The sequence below is a fragment of the Peromyscus californicus genome, unplaced genomic scaffold (genome assembly GCF_007827085.1).
Source record: "Peromyscus californicus insignis strain IS unplaced genomic scaffold, ASM782708v3 Scaffold_7__1_contigs__length_154581171, whole genome shotgun sequence".
Lineage (NCBI taxonomy): Eukaryota > Metazoa > Chordata > Mammalia > Rodentia > Cricetidae > Peromyscus > Peromyscus californicus.
In genome coordinates this window covers 8,495,879-8,518,003 of record NW_026294595.1, presented here as the reverse complement: position 1 = coordinate 8,518,003, position 22,125 = coordinate 8,495,879, and the positions used below count along the sequence as shown (strand labels likewise).

The 22,125-nt window shown below is 51.0% G+C and overlaps 1 protein-coding gene across 1 annotated transcript; it reads right to left on the bottom strand.

Moving 5' to 3' along the window:
* Nucleotides 1–424: 424 nt before the first annotated feature.
* Nucleotides 425–13,943, bottom strand: Ptges (prostaglandin E synthase). The gene is given in 5 exon segments (XM_052725399.1): nt 425–1,460; nt 1,462–1,542; nt 1,544–1,685; nt 11,867–11,949; nt 13,694–13,943. Coding segments are annotated over 5 exon segments (462 nt in total). The 5' UTR covers nt 13,823–13,943; the 3' UTR covers nt 425–1,433.
* Nucleotides 13,944–22,125: the final 8,182 nt, after the last annotated feature.

The following is a 22,125-nucleotide window of genomic DNA, read 5'->3' as shown; positions in this document are numbered from 1 at the left end:
GGTGGTCACTCCTGTGTCGCATCCTCCCTGGTGACAGATCTGCTGGGAGGACCACCCGGCAGGCCAGGATTTTGACATCTCTAGATCCCAAGCCAAACCCCACATTATCAGGGATCCCCTTGCTGAAGAAGGGGACTTCCCTGGAGCAGCCTGATGGTGTGTGATTTCCACAAACAGGTGGCCTGTGCTGGCTTGGCCCCAGAAACAAACCCACTGTGGCGGTGCAGACCTATAATCCCAGCACTTGGGAGGTACAGGCAGGCTGTTAGTTCAAGGTTGTCCTCGGCTACATAGCAAATTTGAGGCCAACTTGGGCTAAGTGAGACCCAGTCTCAAGAAAGCAAAACACATACACACCAAAAACCCAAAAATTCCCAGCAGGCACCAGGCCAGCTGGGACATTGGAAATAGGGAACACGGGGCATTCACAGGTCACACATTGCTGTTTAATGACTAACTCTGAACAGGTCTTAGGAGGACTCTGGAGGATCACCACACACATGAGGTTTTTCACAAGGGTGGACATTTGGCATCTTCAAACCTCACAGATGCTGAAGAAGCCCAAATCCCTTCAGTGGTTGGTCAGACAAAGCCCATCCTGACGGATGGCCTTTTGGAGAAGCTAAGGCCTTGACCAGGCAGGCAGAGCGTCCCCTGAGCACTCACCATTCCTAAGCCTGCCCTACCTAAGGCACTCGGAACAAAGGACAGGGAGGTGTCAACAGGGAACAGGGACGTGCAGACCTGCCCACCGCTGAAAAACAGCAAGTCCCCAAGCTCCACAGCCTGAGAGGGAGCAGGTTATTGCTCGGCCTCTTGTGAGGACTTCCTGGGACACACACCAGCCAGGTGTCTCGTTGGGCTGGCCCAGAAACTGTGGGTAGGTTTGAGAAGCCTTCACTTTTAGCCCTGGGTGGAATGATGGCGATGTTGGAGGATCCTCTGCCCTTTCAATTGTTTGTTTGTTTGTTTGGTTGGTTGGTTTTTTTGAGACAGGGTTTCTCTGTGTAGCAGCTCTGGCTGTCTTGGAACTCGCTCTGTAGACCAGGCTGGCCTCGAACTCACAGAGATCCACCTGCCTCTGCCTCCCAAGTGCAGGGATTAAAGGCGTGTGCCACCACTGCCCGGTTGTTCTTTCAGTTTTACAGGGCAAAAGGGGAGTGTGGGTGATGTTTAAGGCTTTTGTGAGGTCAAGGATGTTCTGTCAATCTTGACAACTCACCTGTAAGTGGTTCTAATTGGGCACTTCATCCAGACCGAAAGAGACCTAAGAAACACACCTGCACATTGGGCCCAGGTATCCAACACACCTAGATGACAGGATCCCAGGGACCTCAGTCCATCCCTATTCTCAAAGAGACACCAAGTCCCCAGGTTCAGCCTCTGTGGCTTCTGTCCACAATGTGGTAGTTGAAGAGGGCTTCAGTCACTGGTCACAGGTGGTGGGCCACTTCCCAGAGGGATCTGCAGGGCCATGGAGACACAGGCAAACTGGGCCAGGACATAAGCTCCAGAGCGGACGCGTGGGTTCAGCTTGCCCAGGGTAGGTTACTGTGTGCACCACACGGCCTGTGAGGACAACAAGGAAATGTATCCAGGCGATCAAAGGTGAGGGTTCCAGGAAGGAGTAGATGAAGCCCAGGAAGAGGAAGGGATAGATAGTCTCCATGTCGTTGCGGTGGGCCCTGGGGGAGCAGAGCGGTACAGTCAGTAGCCTTAGTGCTGGGGCTCCCAACCCACCGGGACCTTCTGGGACTGCCAGACACTCCAATCCCCTTGCTGACCAGGGGCCAAGGGGGACAGTGACTCCGAGCTTTTACCCAGAAGGGGGCTGAGGCTCAAAGCCCTGTTAACAGCACCTGACAGGGAGGCCGTCGCTGGATTAGGGCTTTCTTAACATACCACGGGGCTTGTATGGGCATAGTCCCTTCCCACCTTCCCCATGCTGTCTCTTCTGTCCCTTAGACACCAGGCAGAAAAAGGAGGATTCAGAGGATAGGGTTGGGTGAGTGACGGGTGTTCTCTGAGGAGACCCGCCTGCCCTCTGAATGCAAGTTTGGGGGTCCCATCCAGGGCTGTCTCTGTCCCTTTCCACCCCAAAAAGCTGACTAAGCATCATCTTTGCAGGACTAATCACAGGATTCTTCCATTCCCCAGCCCAGCTAAGCACAGGACGCTGCTCAGCCTTCCCTTCCTTCCTTCAGGCGTGCTATCCCCGCGCATGCGTGGCGGAAAGGCTGCTTACAAGCCAACCGTAAATGATGACCAAGGAAGAAAACTCTCACTGGCTGTCAGTCAGTTTCCATGACCCCTTTTGGACTGTTGCCGCTCTCTAAAATGAACCAGGCAGTCAAGCCCCCATCAATTAGGGGGACAGTGCACACCCTGGAGCCATCGATGACCGCTTAGATAAACATGACCCCAGTGGCTGAGCCGTGACCTTCCCCAGGACAGGCCCATCCCTCAGTCTGGGGACTGCAGCTGCAGTCCCATCTGACCGGAGCACCAGGCCAATGGCCAGTCCAGCCTAGCTCCAGCGCCGCGTGGCGAACCGCTTCAGAGGTCTCATCTTGTTTCCCGCTGGAAAGATGAGTCTTAGCAAGAGCCACCAGCTGTTTACTGGAAGGCGGTAGGCAGAGTCTGGTAGAGGCTGGAATACCCAGCACCCCAATGCTGCAGGGAGACTGTGGCAGTAGTCGGGTGGAGACATGTGTTAGAGTCTAACTGAGGAGAAGCTGGCCAGGCAGAGAAGAACCTTCTTGGGAAGTACCCAGCATATGCAAAGGCCCTGTGGTCAGAACAGCAGAGTTCAAAATCGACCTGTTTGCTGGAGTGAAGTACACTAGAGGGAAGTGAGGCAGATGGGTAGGAGGGGGTCTGGGAACACAGGAGGAAATGAAATTCAGCCAAGGGCACGAAAATTCTTAAGGACGGGAAATGTAGCTTAGCAGATGGAGTGCTTATCCCCAGCTCTGCTTAAAACAGGGTGGAAAAATAACTACAATCAAGAGTTCAAGGTCAGGGCCTGGAGAGATGGTTCATCAGTGAAGAGCACTTGCTGCTCTTGGAGAGGACTCAGGTTCAGATCCCAGGACCCACAGAGTAGGTAACAAGCATCTTTAACTCCAATTCCGGGGGATTTGATGCCCTCCTCCAGCCTCTGAAGGCACCAGACATACACATGGGTGCACACATATATACATGTAAGTAAACACACATAAAATAAAAATAAATAAATCTTGGTCATACTCTACTAGTGAATGAGTTGAGGCAGTCCTGGGCTGTATATAAGACTTTCTGTCCTTCCTTCCTCTCTCTCTCTCTCTCTCTCTCTCTCTCTCTCTCTCTCTCTCTCTCTCTTTCTTTCTTTCTTAGCTGAGCGTGGTGGAACACTCCTTCAATCCCAGCACAGAGGCAGGCAGATCTCTGTAAATTCGAGGTCAGCCTGGTCTACAGAGCAAGTTCCAGGCCAGCCAGGGCTACATAGAGAAACCCTGTTGCAGAATATTTGAACACTGTGAAGATGTGTCTTTGCCAGGGCACCTTCTGATTGGTTTAATAAAGAGCTGAATGGAATAAAGAGCTGAATGGCCAATAGCTAGGCAGGAGATACAGGCAGGATTTCTGGAGAGAGAAGGAAGAGGGGGAGGAATCTAGGCGTGCAGGAGAAGCGAGGAGACACAGAGAGGAAACAGGAGGTGCAAGATTGAAGAGAGGTGATGCCATGTGATAGAATGTAGGCTAATATAAATAGGTTAATTTAAATTATAAGAGCTAGTTAGGAACAAGCCTAAGCTATAGACCAAGCTTTTGTAATAAGAAGTCTCTGTGTTATTATTTGGGAGCTGGCAGGACAGAAAAAGACTCATTACTTGCCAGGCGGGGTGGTGGCGCATGCCTTGAATCCCAGCACTTGGGAGGCAGAGGCAGGTGGATCTCTGTGAGTTCAAGGCCAGCCTGGTCTCCAGAGTGAGTTCCAGGACAGGCACCAAAACTACACAGAGAAACCCTGTGTCAAAACAAAACAAAACAAAACAAAACAAAACAAAACAAAACAAAAAGGCTCAGTGGTTAATACAGACTGCTGAACAATCATGAGGACCAGAGTTCAAATCCCCACACCCATATTTAAAACAAAACAAAACCCTAGATGTGACTAAAATGCTAATAACCCTAGCAGGAGGGGATGGAAACAGGAGAATGGCTGGAGTTTGCTGGCTGTCGATCCAGCTCCAGGTTCAGTGAGAGACTCTGCCTCAAGGGAATAAGAAGAGCACCAGATGAGGGAGAGTCTCTCTCTCTCTCTCTCTCCTCTCTCTCTCTCTCTCTCTCTCTCTCTCTCTCCTCCTCCCTCCCTCTCTCTCTCTCCCTCTCTCTCTCCCTCCCTCCCTCTCCTCTCTCCTCTCCTCTCTTCTCTCTCTCCTCTCCTCTCTCTCTCTCTCTCTCTCTCTCTCTCTCTCTCTCTCACCACACACACACACACACACACACACCCTTTCTTCCAGCAGGACCTGGAACTTTCCCAGGTGTTGTAGCCAGACTCCATCTCCCTGAGCCCCATCCATATGACCTTTCTTCTCCTTTTCACCTGGATCATGACCTTGTGACCCAGACACAGGGAAAGCAAGTCTGGATGGCTGGTGAGGTCAGCTCTCAGCCTGCTGTGGCATAGACCACAGTGGTGCATGGCACAGGGTGATAGGCCTGGACAGACTCTGGAGACTGATGACAGGGGAAGGGCAAGAAACCTGAGGGCAGGGACCATGGTGACTCTCATCACATGGGTCACTAGAGACAGGACAGGCTTCCCTCAGATCACAACACCCCATGAGGATGGAGCAGTGTCTACACAACCTCCGGGTCCTAATTATGGGAACACCCTTGAGAGCCCACCACAGAAAATTAGCCTGTCTGCAGATGGGCTCTGCCTACCACAGGGGACCCCCGAGAGGGTTGGTCTGAAGTGCCTGATGAGGGAGAGGCTCAGCTGCCAGACAGCTCCTTAACATATGGGAGCCGAGGGCTGGGGAATCTGTACAGTGTTGGGCTGGGAAAGCATGAAGAACCAAGTTCTAATCCCCAGAAGCCACGCGAAAAAGCTAGGTGCTCTTGTACCCGCCTGTAACCCCCAGCTCAGGGAAATGGAGACAGGAGGCTCCCATGGGCTAGCCTAGTTCCAAGTTATGAGGTCGTCTCAAAAAACCAGTGGGACAGCACTTGAGAAACAGCAGGCCGAGGCTAGCCCCTGGGCTCACAACACGTCGTGCAAGCATACCTCCACCAAGAGGAGTTGGCATGTTAAGAGCGAGAGTCAGCTGGGTGGTGGTGGTATCCACCACCTGGGGCTACAAAAAGGCCCTGTCTCTGAAAATAAACACAATATTTAAATACAGTATCCAGAGGGCATGGAGGGAGTCACGTGTTGGAAGATGGCTCAGTGATTGGGAGCACTGGCATGCTCTTCCAGAGGACCCACATGGTGGCTCACAACAGTCTGTAACGCCAGTTCCAGGGGATCTGACGCCCTCTTCTGGCCTCTTCGGGCACTGCATGTATATAATGCAAAACACCCAAATACGTAAGATAAATAACATATATTTTTTTAACTCTAGGAATATGGCTTAGCTGGTATAACACCTGACTAACAATTAAAAGGTCCTGGGCTCAGTCCCCCAGCAGCAAATGAACCAGAGATGGGTGGCACATGCCTCTAATTCTAGCACTTGAGAGGTAGAGGCAGAAGGATCGGAAGTTCAAGGTTATCCTCAGCTATGTAGAGAGTTAGAGGCCAGCCTGGGCTACATGGGACTCTGTCTCAAAAACAAAACAAAACCATACTGAAAACAAATGTGACCCAAACCTGAAAAGCAGGTAGGCAAGGTTGGGACTCGGGGGTAGGAGGAGAGGTCTCTGCTCCGTGTGGCAGGCCCCTGGTTGGGGGAGGCAGGCCTTGCAGAGAAAACACACCTTCCTTGGCACACGGAGGAAAAGTGGCTGGGAGCAGATGGAGCTCTGACCCAGGGCCTCCCTCCCTCATCTGTTTTGAAACCACAATGGGGCCCCACAAAACCACGGTGGTGGCCAGGGGCAGGGAAGAATGGGGAAATCAGGATGTTGAAAAAAAACAAAGTAAAGCTCACCTCTCCTCCCCTGCTACAGTATCCAGAGGCATGGAGGGAGTCACGTACTGGGAGGCAAGGAGAAATGTGTCACAATAACAACCAGTGATCTGAGGCAAAAGTCACCAAAGCTAGTTCCCACCAGACGAGACTTGCACAGCGCGCGCCGCGCGCGCACACACCACACACACACACACACACACACACACACACACACACGTGACATCCGCCCGCCCCCTCACCCTCAACACATGCTGGAACAGAGCTGTTTTACTGCAGCAAGTGACTTCTATGAGGAGAGACCTCCGGTGACCCCAGGTCAAGGCAGTGACAGCAGCTGGAGGCAATGTGTTCCCTCTCTTCCAGGGTGCCACCCACGCTGCACGTGTACGTGAGCTCAGGGTGCCAGAGGACGGTCTGCTTGGTGCCAAAGGCGGGTGTGCAGAGGGGAATCGGTAAGGGGTGGGGCTGAGGCAGTGGGTGTGGAGGCTCTGCCTCCTGCTAGATGGGGTTACAGCCTCAGGGCCAGACCTTGGCACACCGCTTCTAAACATCACTCTCCTCAGAGTGCTGGGGTGCTGTAGGTGTTGATACCCAGAAAATAAGGAAAAGCAGATAGGAGGGCCTTAAGTTTGTTACCACCACCCCCATCATGGCCACCCCGAAATCACCAGCCCTGGCCTGGACACAGCTGTGACTGCTCCTCATTCTCCTTTAGCTGACAACCTGCCACAGTCCTTCACTGACCCTAGTGAGAAATGGGGGGTTCCACCAGAGGCCACCAACTCTGACTGCCACCAAGGAGCTGAGGCCACAGGCAGGTGTCCCTTCCTCTCTAAGCCTGTGTCCACTACTGATAAATGGACAGGTAGGATGCCATTTTTGGAACATAGGATGGTGGCACCGTCCTGGGGCTAGAACATGGCTGGGTGTGAGTGCGGGCAGGTGTCCCGGGAGGAGAACGTGGCTGGGTGTGAGTGCGGGCAGGTGTCCCGGGAGAACGTGGCCGGGGTGTGAGTGCGGGCGGGTGTCCCGGGAGGAGAACGTGGCTGGGTGTGAGTGCGGGCGGGTGTCCCGGGAGGAGAAGGTGGCCGGGTGTGAGTGCGGGCAGGTGTCCCGGGAGGAGAACGTGGCTGGGTGTGAGTGCGGGCGGGTGTCCCGGGAGAAGTGGCCGGGGTGTGAGTGCGGGCGGGTGTCCCGGGAGGAGAAGGTGGCCGGGTGTGAGTGCGGGCGGGTGTCCCGGGAGGAGAAGGTGGCCGGGTGTGAGTGCGGGCGGGTGTCCCGGGAGGAGAAGGTGGCTGGGTGTGAGTGCGGGCGGGTGTCCCGGGAGAACGTGGCCGGGTGTGAGTGCGGGCGGGTGTCCCAGGAGGAGAACGTGGCAGGGGTACCTGTCCAGGACGGCTGGAACTTGACTGGGGCAGCGAGGGAAAGAACAGACACACATCCAGAGAAGCTGGGGTCAGTGGGCCATTGGCTCTCTGCCAGGAGTTTATTGTGTACAGAGGGGGAGGGAGGGGTCAGGAGGTCTGTGTAGGAGGGCAGTCCCAGCCCGTAAACATCCTTGAGGAGGTTTGCAGTTACGAGTTTTTATTATATCCTGCCAACATTCGCACCGGGACCAGAGGAAGGCTTTGCCATCCCCGGGCCTCATCGGAGGAAGGCTTTGCCATCCCCGGGCCTCATCGGAGGAAGGCTTTGCCATCCCCGGGCCTCATCGGAGGAAGGCTTTGCCACTGCTGTGGGTCTGAGACTTTAATCTGTGGCACGGCTGTGCCCATGTCAACAACAGACTCGCTCAGGACTTCATCTGTTCCTTACACATTCACTCAGGACTTCCTTCGCTCCCCACAGCTGGCCTTCCTGTCTCATGGAGTTTGTGCAAGCCTCTGATGTTATATTGTGCAGCTAAGGCTGGCCTCGAACTCTGACCCTGCCGCCTCCACCTCCTCAGTGCTAGAATCCCAGGTGAGGCCACTACAGGTGGCCTCAGGTCCATTCTTCTTCTTTTTTTTTTTTTTTTAAATCTTAAAAAAAATTGGCCAGGTGGTGGTGGCACACACCTTTAATCCCAGCACTTGGGAGGCAGAGCCAGGCAGATCTCTGTGAGTTCGAGGCCAGCCCGTTCTACAGAGCAAGATCCAAAACTACACAGAGAAACCCTTGCTGTGGGATGGTCTGTATGTCAAATGTGTTTCTCTGATTAGTCAATAAATAAAACACTGATTGGCCAGTAGCCAGGCAGGAAGTATAGGCAGGACTAACAGAGAGGAGAATTGAGAGAACAGGAAGGCGGAAGGAGACACTGCCAGCCGCGGCCACGACAAGCAGCATGTGAAGATGCCAGTAAGCCACGAACCACTTGGCAAGGTATAGATTTATAGAAATGGATTAATTTAAGATGTAAGAACTAGATAGCTAGAAGCCTGAGCCATTAGGCCAAACAGTTTAAATAATATAAGCTTCTGTGTGTTTATTTTATAAGTGGGCTGTCGGACTGCCGGGGCTTGGTGAGACCTGGAGAGAAAACTCCAGCAACAAACCCTGTCTCGAAATTAAAAAAAAAAAAAAATGTAGGTGGTGTACACCTTAATCCCAGCACTCAGGAGGCAGAAGCAGGTGGATCTCTTTGAGTTTGAAGCCAGCCTGGGCTACAGAGTGAGTTCCAGAATAGCCAAGGCTACATAGTGAGACCCTGACTTGAAAAAAAGAATTAAGTTAAATTAAAGTTATCTATTTTATTTTTTCTCGGAGCTTTTTTGCCTACATGTATATATGTGCACCGCATGTGTGCCTAGTGCCTGAGGAGATCAGAAAAGGGCACCGTGTGGGTGCTGGGAATCGAACCTGAGTCCTCTGCAAGAGCAACGAGTGTTCTTAACCACGGGATCCTCTCTCTAGCTGCCTGGGTTCCATTCTTTAAAGCTGGTCCCTGATTGCCTCAGAACCAGCCTGGCTTGTCTCCAGCATGTGCTAATCTGCAAGGCAGATTTATGACCCGGGATCCAGGCTTCATGCTTCCTGTGTACACAGCAGTGTTGGCCTGGGGGCGCGTGCCCTCATTCCAACATTTAACTGCTCGCTCTCGCTCCCTCTCTCTCTCCAGTCAGTTCCTAGAGGGAGGCAGCTGGCATGATTCCCAGTTCTGCACCCTCAGCTGACACATTTTCTTCTTTGAGACAGGGTCCTCTGGCTGGCTTGGAACTCACTGTGTAAATCAGACTGAACTCAAACTCATAGAGATCCTCCTGCCTCTGCTTCCCAAGTACTGGGATTAAAAAGATGGGCTACCACAAGTGGCTGGCTTCCTTCCTTCCTTTCTTTTGTAAGACAGGGTCTCATGTAGTCCAGGCTAGCCTCCAACTCTATTTTATGCAAGCACTCTACCAACCTGGGCATCATCTCTGACCCTCAACTGTCTGTGATGTCCTATGGAGTCAGGAGGCTTCTCAGCTCCCCAGGAGTTCAGCCCCCTAGGCAGAGTACCTAGGAAGTCCTGAATGAGTCTCACCAGGTGGATCTACAGCATTACCAGGTAGGAATGTTCAGAAAGTGCTAGATTGAATACTAACCACTGAAGCTTCAGGACTAAAGAGTATAAGAAATAAAATCCAGGGCTGGAGAGATGGCTCAGAGGTTAAGAGCACTGGTTGCCCTTCCAGAGGTCCTGAGTTCAATTCCCAGCAACCACATGGTAGCTCACAACCATCTGAAATGAAATCTTGATGCCCTCTTCTGGCCTGCAGGCATACATGCAGACAGAACACTGTATACATAATAAATGAATGAATGAATGAATGAATGAATGAATGAATAAATAAATAAATAAATAAATAAATAAATAAATAAATAAAAATAAAATCCAGCCAGAGAGATGGCTCACTTATTTCTCTTGCAGAGGACCACCAGGATCAACTCCCAGCACCCATATGGAGGCTTACAACTATCTGTAACCCCAGTTCCAAGGGATCCAATATGCACATATGTAGTACATGTACCTGCACTCAGGAAAAGCACTCATACACATAAAATGAAGTAAATATAAAGCAAATATTAAGAAAGAAGAAGAAAAATCCCACTGGGTAGGTGGGAATGGCAGGGTCCCTTGGAGTTCTTTCATCTTCCCTGAACACGGTTATGCCTTTAGGAGGTCACAAAACCCAAGGCCTGGGTTGTTGCTGACAGCTGAGATGACTGTCTGGGCCACTCAGCCTTCCCCGCTCAGAGGTTCAGAATGGCCCAGACAACCAAGAGTCACCAATATGTGGTCACGGCTGTGCAAGGCCGTCTATTCACGAAAGCAGCCAATGCCCGCCATGTAGTAGCTGTTCATTAAACACTGAATGGACAATGGCCTGATGGAACACATACAGATTAGCCCATATTTCTGTTGGAAAGGACAGGGCGGCCTGGAGTCTCACTTCCTGACACATTGCTGTCATTTTTTTAAAAACCACAAGTGTGTACATTATTGTCAATGGCTAAGAAAAACACAAGGAAAGCCTCCCTCCCCACACTTTGTTTACAGAGGGGAATTCTGTTATGGACGTGACCGCCCCACCCACACCCTTCTCCGCCTGTAATGCAAGGGGCATGCTGGCAGCTGTTTACAGCGGTTTGTCTCACATCTCAGCAGGTCCAGCTGCCCATCCTCCTGGCTCCCATCACCCCAGTGCCCCTCACTCTAGATGACTGATGAGACAGGAAGAAATGGCCCAAACTCCAACACTAAGCGGGCTGCTAAAAATCGACTTTTACTCCCTAGAAGAAGTTTACACAGCCAAGACTTTCGCTTTCCTTTTTTTTTTTTTTTTGGTTTTCGAGACAGGGTTTCTCCATGTAGTTTTGGTTCCTGTCCTGGAGCTCGCTCTGTAGACCAGGCTGGCCTCGAACTCACAGAGATCTGCCTGGCTCTGCCTCCCGAGTGCTGGGATTAAAGGCGTGCGCCACCACCGCCCGGCTTTTTTTTTTTTTTTTTTTAAGACAAGTCTCTCTGTGTAGCCCTGACTATCCTGGAACTTGCTCTGTAGACCAGGCTGACCTCAAACTTAGAGATCCTCCTGTCTCTGCCTCCCAAGTGCTAGGATTAAAGGCATGAGCTGCCACCACCCAGATTGTTTTGTTCTTTGAGACTGGGCTTTACCCATAGCCCATACCAGCCTAGAACCCAAGGCAATCCTTCTATCTCTGCCTCCAAAACATTGGCATCATGGGTGTGTGCCACTATACCTAGCCGAAAGACTCACTTTAAAACTAACATTTAGAGGGAGTGAGAGTGTGTGCCCTGAGACATGAAGAAGCCAGGGATCCACTGGCAGGGATGGCTCTCTAATAGCAGAGGCTGGTTTTGAACACCTGACGCTCTGGCTTGTACCTCCCAAACGCTGGGCTCACAGGTATGAGCCACTATACTCCACTTGTATTTCTTTTTCTGTTTGTTTGCTTGCTTCAAATGGTCCCACTCTGTGGTTGGTCTAGAACTCTGGTCGAGCTTCCTGCTTCCAGCTCCCAAGTGTTGGCATCTCAGACATGCACCATCAACCTTGAACTAACTCTACTTCTGGATCCCGAGAATTTTCTTTTCCAAGACAAATGTAATGAGCAAACTATCATCGCCTGAGAAGAAATCAGGCCCACAGACGCCCTTAGACACATAAGTGACTCTCAAGGCCCCATTTCAGAAACTCAGTAAGGACAGGTAGCAGCCAGGTCTGTCTGTGGCCAAGTCCAAGATACTGGCAGGTACTCACCTGAGGCAGCGCTCCACATCTGGATCACTCCTGTAGAACTGGAGGCCTCCATGTCTCAGGGCATCCTCGGGGTTGGCAAAAGCCTGAAACACATTGGCTGAGGGTCACCATCCCTGAGGAGGTCCTCGTCTGAGGACAGAACTCAGGAGCTAGGCAACAACACAGTCACCTACATGGCCTACAGGCCACTCAACCTGCCCCCCTGAACCTCTTCTCTGAGCTGCACACTGGAGCTCACAGTGGCAAGCGCGCTCTCATAAGTTAAGAGAGACTGCTAGATTGGGACTCAGTGGGACTAGATAGCCTAGCACTCAGGAGGTGCTTGGGGTATGGATCCACATCCTGTCTTTGCCTAGCGTGCGTGAGTCCCTAGACTCTAATCCAAGAACCTCGAAAAGTAAATTAAAGTAAGATTCAGCGAAGTGTGGTGGCGCACACCTTTAATCCCAGCACTCTGGAGACAGAGGTGGGCAGATCTCTGTGAGTTCAAGGGCATCCTGGTCTATGTAGGAAGACCTTATCTCAAAAGATTAAAGTAGGAGCCATCAGGGGCGCTCAAGAGCCTGGTCAGACACTCAGGCCCTCACGACCACCAGGCTTGCAGAGGGGGTCACTGAGCTCTCAACTGCTCAGGTCCCTAGGCCGGTGGGAGAGGATCCTGAGCCTGTGCCCATCCCCTCTGCAGAGGGTGATCCTCTGGTCCCTCCTGACAGAAAGGAGAGGCGCCTCAGGATCCCCAGGGCCCAAAGCAGGGGAGGTCTCCCTCAGCCCCTGTATCTGGAATCATTGGGAATGGAGACCAGGAGGAAGTGAGGCTCAGGAGCCAGACACTAAGCTTCAAAAGGGGGATGGAAGGGGCCACAGGAAGCCGACATCTCCCTAGCCCAGACTCCTCACTGGAAAACCCGAGGAAACCTATCTCCCACTGCCTCCCCCAGGCTCTGGTGGTAATTTGGTGCTCGGCTTTGGGGCCCCTGCCGAGGGGACAATGACAGAATACAGCTATCTCTGCCAGGCATCTGTGTCCTACATCCCAGGTCAGACCAAACAGGAGAACCAGAGGCAGCCAGTAAGAGGTGGCCCTGCCTTTATTCCTGCCAGTAGCTGCCCCAGGGGCTGAACCCAGCTGGAGGGCCAGAGTCCCACCCGGGGATCCCACCCGCACTCCGTCCCCGCTGCCTTTGGGCTGGACAAAGGCTGGTTTTAAAGAGCGCCTGTAAGCAACAGATACTTTGTGCGGTTCTGCTTTCCAGTAGCTTCCAGGGTTCCGTCCCATGCGGAGGAATGGGTCGGGGGTCCTGGCCACTCCCACCGGCTCCGTGTGGTCTCTTCTACTGTTATTTCCTTGCCAGGACTGGGATCAGAGTGTGTCGTCTGTGACCCCTTTGGCTAGGACCAAGCCTCGGAGGCTGCCGTGAGTCTGTGTGTGACGCCCACGGGGAGTGGGAATTTCCACGGAAAGACTTCTCGGGCTCCTGCTTTGCCGGTCCCCACTCCACCCAGATACGAAATCCCCCTGCCTGCCTGCCAGGAAGCCACCAGGTCAGGAGACCTCTCGCTGTCAGAGCCCCTGTGCTCCACGTGCGTCTCCTGGTGGCAGATGCTTCACCTGGCGCTGAGAGGGAACCCCGAGTGCTCTCATGCCAGCGGGTTCAGGAGCTGAAGCCCAAGCCAGCATCCCGAAGGGCTGAGGCGGCAGCTTTGAAGCAGCTACGTCTGCACGCTGGCAGGCACACCTCCGCCCCACTGTTCAGTTCTCAGACTTTCTTGCAGGAAAAAGCCAGCAGAGTGCTAATTGCCCCCCCACCCCCACCCCAGCTCACGTACCTTCTTCCGAAGCCTAGTGTAGCCTGTGATGACACCCACCGCGTACATCTTGAGGATCAGCAGTGTGCTACAGAGCAGGAAGGCCGGGAGTACCTGGCCGCTCTCCATCACCTGGCCCAGAGAAGGCATCTCGGCTAGCCGGCTTGGGCTCCAACTCCGGGACGCGATGACTGAGGGTGTCTGTCCCACAAGGCAGCCTGTGGAGAGGAGAAGGAGGAGGAGGAGGCGGGCCAAGCCCTGAGTAGGCGGCCTGCCGTCGCCCCCGCCCACTCCCCGCCCACCCTGAGCACCCACAGCAGGCCCCCTGCTCCAGGAAAGAAGAAAACAGGGACTTCTGCTCCAAGTGCTGGGAGCAGCCCAGAAGTGGAGGTGACCCCACGTCATCCTTGGCTCTGGACCATGGTTCCCTGGCAAAGCCTCAGACTTCCTAATCTGTTTCTCATCTTAACTCCAGGTCATCGACCTCAGGCTGCGGAATTTATCACGGACACATGCCCACTTTCCAAAGGGGGAGGACAGGTAGAGGGCATGAGAACCAGGCCATCTGTGCTAATGCACTGTCTCTGTGATGTTAGACACTCCAGGCACGGAGGCGGGCTGCCTCCACAAGCCAGAAAGTGAGAGAGATCCTTCGGCTGTTCTCTAGCAGGAACACAGACTTCCAATTCCCAGTTCAGACTCTGTGTGTGTGTGTGTGTGTGTGTGTGTATGTGTGTGGAGGGGGTGTTCATTTGGGTGTGTACAAGTGCATATAGACGAGGGCACATGTGTGCATCTGCGTGTGGAAGCCAGTAGCTGACTTCCTGTGACTTCCTCAATTGCCCACCACCTCATTTTTTTTTCCTTGTAGTTTCTTTTAAAATTACATTTGTTTATTTATTGTGAGTGTGCTATAGCAGCTGTGTCAAAGTCAGAGGACAACTTGTCAGAGTTGATTCTATTATGTCATGTGAGTCCAGGAATAGAATTCAGGTCTCATGGGCCCAGCCACTATCTAGTCCTGGCTGGCCTTGAACTCACAGAGATCTGCCTGCCTCTGCTTCTGAGTGCTGGGACTAAAGGTGTGCGCCATCACATCTGGCCCCAAGTTACATTTTGAGGCGTGATCGCTCACTGAACCTGGGGCTCCTCCTTCTGCTAGACTGGCAGGCCAATAAACTCCAGGCACCACCTGTCTCTGTGGCCAGCAGATTACAAATAGACATCTTCACGTCTGGCTTTTTAAGTGGGTTCTGGGGGTCAGAAGCCAGGTTTTCCTGCTTTATCAACTGAGCCATCTACCTCCCCTTGAGCCTCCTCCCGTCCCTCATCTCTTTCCTTGTCTAACAGTATCTAAAAAGTTGGGCTCAAACTCACTCCTTAGCCAAGTGTGACCTAAACTCCAGCTGCCTCTGGCTGCACCTCTCCAGTGTGGAGGTGACAGGTCTGTGCCATCACCATGCTCGGCCCCCAGTCCCAGCTTCTAAGCTCAAGGGCTTTGGTTCACACCCACTAACTTCGAAGTCACTTCAGCAGCTGTGTGAGACTCTTCACCAGCAAAGAGCCTGATTGTTACAAAGATCCTCGAACCCCTTCCAGGCTGCGTCTCATCCCTGGTGATTGTCCATTTCTCCGCACTTGGGAGTACGGCCTGGGGAAAGGCCATCTTGCTTATCCGTTCTCCAATCAACTAGAACCTCAGGGACAGTAACCTCATCCTGACAGTCCCAGAGGGACATCAACGTCAGCTTGGCCAGTGCCTCAAAGCAACAGGGATCTAGGGGCAACCAATGTGAAGCCCACTCAGTTGGTACGCTTAGCCACAGGGTGGTGATGTGCCTAGGGATGTGTTTTCCCCCTTTGATCAGTTTCCCTGGCTACAAAATGCAGTTGACTATCACTGCCACCAGCGACTCCACCATAGCAGTTACTGGATCTAAAGAGTCTTGGGCTGGGGGTGTGGCTCAGTTGATAGAGTGTTTGTCTAGCACGGATGAAGCCCTGGGTTTGACCCCCAGCACCACAGAAACCAGGTACATCTGCATGCCTGGGAAGTCAGCGGGACCTACAGCTGTGAGGAGAAAGGTGTCCTGAAGTCAGGCTATACCTGAAGCTGGGGTCCGGTGGGGGATAGTCTTCCGGCAAGATGTAGCAATCCTGCTCCTCTCAGAGCCGGAGCCGTTATAGCTGAACTCTGCTCCCCCCACCCCACCCCCCACCCCTGCCAAGGGAGCTTTCCGGCAGAGGTATCCGTTTCTTCTCAGCTCCGGCCCAAGATGTTATGTCTTCTGCTTCACTCTGCTAAAGGGGAAACCTCTGCCGAAATGTAGCAATCTGCTGGGGCTCCTCCGAAAAGTTGTTACTTTTGCTGTCGAGATGTAGCGACCAGATCAGAAGCTCAAGGTCAACCTTGGCTACATAGTGCATTTGAAGCCAGCCTGAGATATAGTAAACCCTGTCTCAGAAAATAATGGCGGGTGAGATGACTCAGTAGGAAAAGGTACCTGCCACCAAGCTTGAGTGCCGTTCCCAGACCCACATGGTGCAAGGAGAGAAGCAGCTGAGGCAGGTTGTCCTCTGACTGTGAGTATACACACAAATAATAAAATCAATGTAAAAAGGATTAAATCAGTAATCACAGAGCACCCGCTATGCAGTAGCCCCCCCCCCCTTGCTAAGAGTCCTGGAACCTCAGTTCCCCTCCTCAGAATAGAGCTAATACTTCCTACCTAGTTGGATTGGCAGGAGGGAGACCTTGCTGCTGGGGGCAGTGGGTGGCTTCTTTTTTTTTTTTTTTTTTTTTTGTTTTTCGAGACAGGGTTTCTCTGTGTAGCTTTGCGCCTTTCCTGGAACTCACTTGGTAGCCCAGGCTGGCCTCGAACTCACAGAGATCCGCCTGGCTCTGCCTCCCGAGTGCTGGGATTAAAGGCGTGCGCCACCACCGCCCGGCAAGTGGGTGGCTTCTTGCTGACTTACAGAAAGAACTAAAGATACGCTTGATAAGATGACTTTCGACATCATGGGTTTTGTTTGTTTGTTTTGTTTTGTTTTTTTCAAGACAGGGTTTCTCTGTGTAGTTTTGATGCCTGTCTTGGATCTCACTCTGTAGACCAGGCTGGCCTCGAACTCACAGAGATCCGCCTGGCTCTGCCTCCTGAGTGCTGGGATAAAAGGTACGCACCACCGCTGCTCAGTGACATTTGTGTTTCTAAAGCACAGGTTACCACACCAGGCTTAGCAGGGCTTGAAAGAGATAGAGCTCTCTCAGGGAACTGGGCGTGGCACGGTCTGCTTGTCCTGAAGCGTGTTTTATCTGTGGCTGCAGGCTGAGGAGCTAGGCAAGTAGCCAGCTTTCTGCTCTACTTGCTGGGAACTGCTTCAGGGAAGCATCTTATCACAAAGCTCAGTGCTGAGCTGGCTCCTCTGACCTCCATATTTGTGCCATGGTCCTTGAGTGCACCCACAAGCTCTTGCACAAACACACCACACACACTCAATCAGCCAGGTGGCACACACCTATAATCCCAGCACTCCAGAGGTAGAAGCAGGGGGTTCAAGGCCAACCTTAGCAACACCTTGAATTTCAGGCCTCCCTGGACTACACAAGGCTCAGAGAGCTTGCTAAGCATCACCAGAACAAGGAAAACTTTGCTTTCCTTGATAAGAGGTACAACTCCTTATCAGGGGTTAGGGTTGTTAAGGCTGCAAGCTTGCTGGTGGAAAGGCCTCTCCAAGTGTTGGGTGGAGGTCAGACTTTGTTGGATTTGAAATTCCAGACAAGTTTGTTGTTGGATATGCCCTTGACTCTAATGAGTACTTCAGGGATTTGAATCCTGTTTGTGTCGTTAGTGAAACTGGAAAAGCCAAATACAAAGCCTAAGACGAGAGCTGGATCTGCAAATCTGAGGAGTTGGGTTGATGTTGCCAGTAAAATTAGTATGTCTTCTAGTTCTGCGGCCGCCTCTTAAGACAGCTTTTTGCAGGAACTTTCTAAGAATTTTATGTTTTTTATTTTTAGAGATGTCAGTTGCCGCATTCTTGATCTTTTTATTTGCACTATGAACCTATAGGCTGACTATCAGTTCCCTTTAGTAGATTGCTGCTTACCTTGTGAGCAAAATAAATCTCCTAAATTACCACTATGAAATAATACTTTGATCGTATCTGTAAGAAAGCGTTTAAAGAGAAGATATATTAGTTTTCTAATTGGTGTTTTAATTTTTACATATTCAGGAAAGAAAGATGTGATTGAATATTGTTAGTTAGACCACATGTGTTTAGATCAGTCTGAAGCCCTCAGCTTCATTCAGTACCCATCTAAGAAGTTTTGCTCAGTGGAATAAACATGCTTCAGCAGTTGTGGCTGTGTTTTCCTACTTGGATTATTTCAGTGAATTGTTGTCAACAGTTCCTTTTAATACAAATAAATAAATTCTAAAAATTAAAAAAACAAAAAACAAACTCAGTTGCTGCTGGATGTGGTAGCCCATGCCTTTTATCCCAGCAATTGAGAGGCAGGGGCAGTGATCTCTGTGAGTTCGAGGCCAGCCTGGGCTACAGAGCAACTTGCAGGACAGCCAAGCCTACACAAAGAAACCCTGTCTGGAAAAAACAAACAAACAAACAAAAAGAAAAGAATCCTCAGTTGTGAGGTTGCTGTCTGTAGGATCTACTGTCCCCTGATATCATAAACCAGATCACCCAAGGGGGCCTCTATGTGCCCTCCATGGGCTGGAGTGCGAGGGGACAGCTGCACCTTGCTTGGACCCCTTGGGAGCAAGCTACATGCTCCAGCACTGAGTCAGATGAAGCGTGATCCCAGCTGTGAACAAAACCTCCTAAGATGCTGCGTCTATCTGACTGTGAAGGAAAATTCCCGAAAGGAGCTGGTGTCTGTGGAGATTGATGAGCTGGTCTGAACTTCAGGACGTGGGGAGGTTGGAATGTTGCCGGTCCAGAAGCAAACTCCCTTATCACCTATATCAAAACCAACATCTTTTGATGACAGATAAAAGCCTGATCTCCTGACTTAGCAGGCAACTAGTTCCTACCAGTCCAAAAGCCAAGGATGTCCTAGGATAGCATTTTAGCTTATGGAATAGTCCTGCTGTCTGACTCACTGTACCCCGCCTTCCTGAAGTACCCACCAATGCACTTGAAACTTGCCTTAATGGATGACCTCTCTGTTCTGTAAAACTATAGAAAGTCCATGAAGCTGCTTCCATGTTGGAGCATGGAATTTTGGGTTACCTGAATCTGTGTTCCCAGGTCATAGTCACTCAAAGAACTTATTCTGAGCTGGGTAAAGAAAGCTCCCACTTGGACAGATACCTTTTTGGTCTGCTTTCAAGTATTTGACGTAGGTATCTAGTTTGTTTTCTTTGAGAGCATTTCGGTCTGGACTGTTTGACTTGTTTTTTGCCTTCAGCTCTCTAAAGGCCTTTTAGATTCTGCTTGGCTAGCTTGTTTTCAGCATTTTTGTTCATTTTTGGACCTTTGGAGGCTTTTTGGTTTTTATTTTAATTGTCTTGGTTTTCGTTGTCTTTGAAATATTTTCATTATCATTCAGCCTTTGTCACCTGACATTCCTCCTCAGATGCATAATTCTGCTTTTTCTTCTGCTTTCCTGTGACCTTGCCAAGCCTTTAGCTTAGGAATTTTATGGCTCCTGGTGATAAAAAGATACCAAAACAAAAGGCACTTGTTCCAAGAGCATGGCAGTATCAGGGGACCTCCAGATTGTACAACAGCCTTGGCCTTGTAGGGAAACCCAAGAAACATACACATTCCTGGGTCAGAAGGATCCGTACTGACTCACCCTGGAAGTTACAAATGAGGACTGGTTACCTGGTGTCTGAGCCCTGCAGGACACCCAGTGCAGGGAGAAGACGTTTGGGTGAAAGCTGAGAAAGTCATCCCCAAAGCAGCACATAAAACTGACCCGAAACACACTCCTAGCTAGCGTAGCTAGGCAACTTCTCGAGAGAAAAGAAAAACATAGAAATATGGAGAACAAGGTTTCAGAAAAGGAAGAACCGCTACAAGCTCAAATGTTCTTAGGTACTCAGCTGGCCTCAAGTGTGGTAATTATTAACTCGCAAGTATCTGGGAAAAATGAAAAAAGATCTAAAATTAACTACCCCAAAATACTTTATCTTGCCTGCTTACCAAAGTCCTAGGCAATCAAGTTGTCTCTTTAAAAACAAACAAACAAATCACAAACAGGCAGCCTGCTTTTGTTAAAATATAAAATACCTGTTAACAACAACAACAACAACCCTGATAAAATTGGTAATTCATAATAAAAAAAGAGTAAGTTAAACTAGAAACTAAGCAATTAATCAAATGAATTTTTTGAGTTTATATCAACCAAAGGTGACCCCCTATTCTTCTCTTCCCTGACCTTGCTTCTTTTTGTTTGGTTGGTTTTTTTGGTTTTCTAGACGGGGTTTCTCTGGCTGTTCTGGAACTCACTCCGTAGACCAGGCTGGCTTTGAACTCAGAGATCCGCCTGCCTCTGCCTCCTGAGTGCTGGGATCAAGTGCCTGGCCTTATTTTGCTTCTCGGAAGTTTCCCTTAGCGGCTTTTGTTTTTTCCTTTGGACTCTGCTTACGTTAAAGAGTCATACAAATTTGTGAAGCAGAGAATCTCAGCTCTGCCAGCAGGGATAGCCCTGCAGCTTAGAGGAACCCCTCCCACTGTTGAAGGTAAGTGAAGCTAAATCTGGGTCTCCCACAACACCCCTGGACTTCACTGAAACCCGTCTTCAAGCATCTTGGTGCGGTTTTTTCCGTCTTTTATTTGCCTGGTCGATCCTGTTAAACATCATTCTGTGTTCCTTTGCTTCTGTTTTTCTACAAGAAGGCCACTAAATGTTTGTGTGTCACCAACATCAAAAGCAGACATTTTCCTAGACCTGTCCATACTGTGCTCCCAGGTCATAGAACACGCGGCTTTTCTGGAGACCATCTTCTCAAATCCTGCTCCTCCTGTGGCCCGTCCGACAGAGACAAAGATTCTAAAGACACATTTGTGTTTCTCAGTCTAACTGTGACACTGCTGAGAGAATGGGCCCCAAGGCTAGTGGGGTTTCCCTGGGCTCTCATTACGGGTAAGGCAAGGGTGCCAGTAAGGGAGGGGACCTGTCTTTCTGAAGAAGACTGCAGACAATTCCAGCAACCTGCCAGACCTTCCAGGGTGGAGACTGAGGCCGACAGGCATGAGTCAATGATGGGCTGCTTGGATGTTCACATGCTTGTCTCTTTTAAACTTTTGGGACCCTAAAGGTAGACTTAAAGGGTTTGCTGGACCTCTATCCCCCACTTCCCAGTATGACCACATTGAATAAATCCCCCTTTTCTGCTTCCCCCCACCCCCCCTTTTTTTTTTTGGCGACAGTTTCTCTGTAGCCCTGGCTGTCCTGAAACTCACTCTGTAGACCAGGCTGGCCTCAAACTTGCAGAGATCTGCCTGCTTCTGCCTCCTGAGTGCTGAGATTAAAGGTGTGTACCATAACTGCCTGGCTCTGCTTTCTACTTTTAATTGGCTTATTGTGGAAGGGTGGCTAGACCTGACTTGGCATAAATTATGACCTGTTAGAAAGCAGCCTGGGAGACAGACACACACACACACACACACACACACACTCCTATCTCATCTTACTCGTGAGGCTGCCATCCTAGGCAATCTCCTCCACCTTCCTGAATCTACCTATAACCCCACTCCCCCCCACACCCTCTGATGTCCTCACATTTGTGCACAAGACCCCCGGCCTCGTCATTGTCATAGCAAAGTCCAGATCGGCAGAGAGGCAGCTGGAGGCAGTGACAGGGAGGGTGACCGGGAAAAGCCACTGCGGACAGCCTGAGATCAGGGAACCCAAGACCCCAGCAGGGAAGAGCAGGTCCTGGCGGCACATGCCTGCAATTCCAGCACCAGAGGTAGAGGCAGGTGGTGGAGGCTGCTAGTTCAAGACCTGCCTGGGCTACAGAGGACAACAGTGTCTAAAAACAGCAACTAGTGAACGGTAACAAGAGAGAAAACCAACAAGCAGGTGGTAGGCGCTTGCCTGGCATTCACCCTGGGTTCCGTTCTCAGTACTGCAACCCCCTCCCCAACAATTCTGGTAACTTTTTGAACTGGATGTGCTGTTCCACACCTGTAATCCCAGCACTCGGGAGGCTTGGAGGTAGAAGCCAGAAGATCAGGAGTTCAAGGCCAGCCTGGGTTACCTGAGATTCTGTCTCAAAAAACCAAAACCAAACAAAACGCAACAACACAATGCTCAGCGAAGAGGTTGAAGTCACTCCTTGGGGCAGGGTGGCCCCACCTACCAGAGTCTTTGGATGGCCCCAGGTCACCAGGAAAGGCCCAGTGGCCCAGCAAGCTGTTTAGAAAGACAGATTCAGGAAGTACTTGACTCCAAATGGCCGGGATAAAATAAGGTCAAGGCA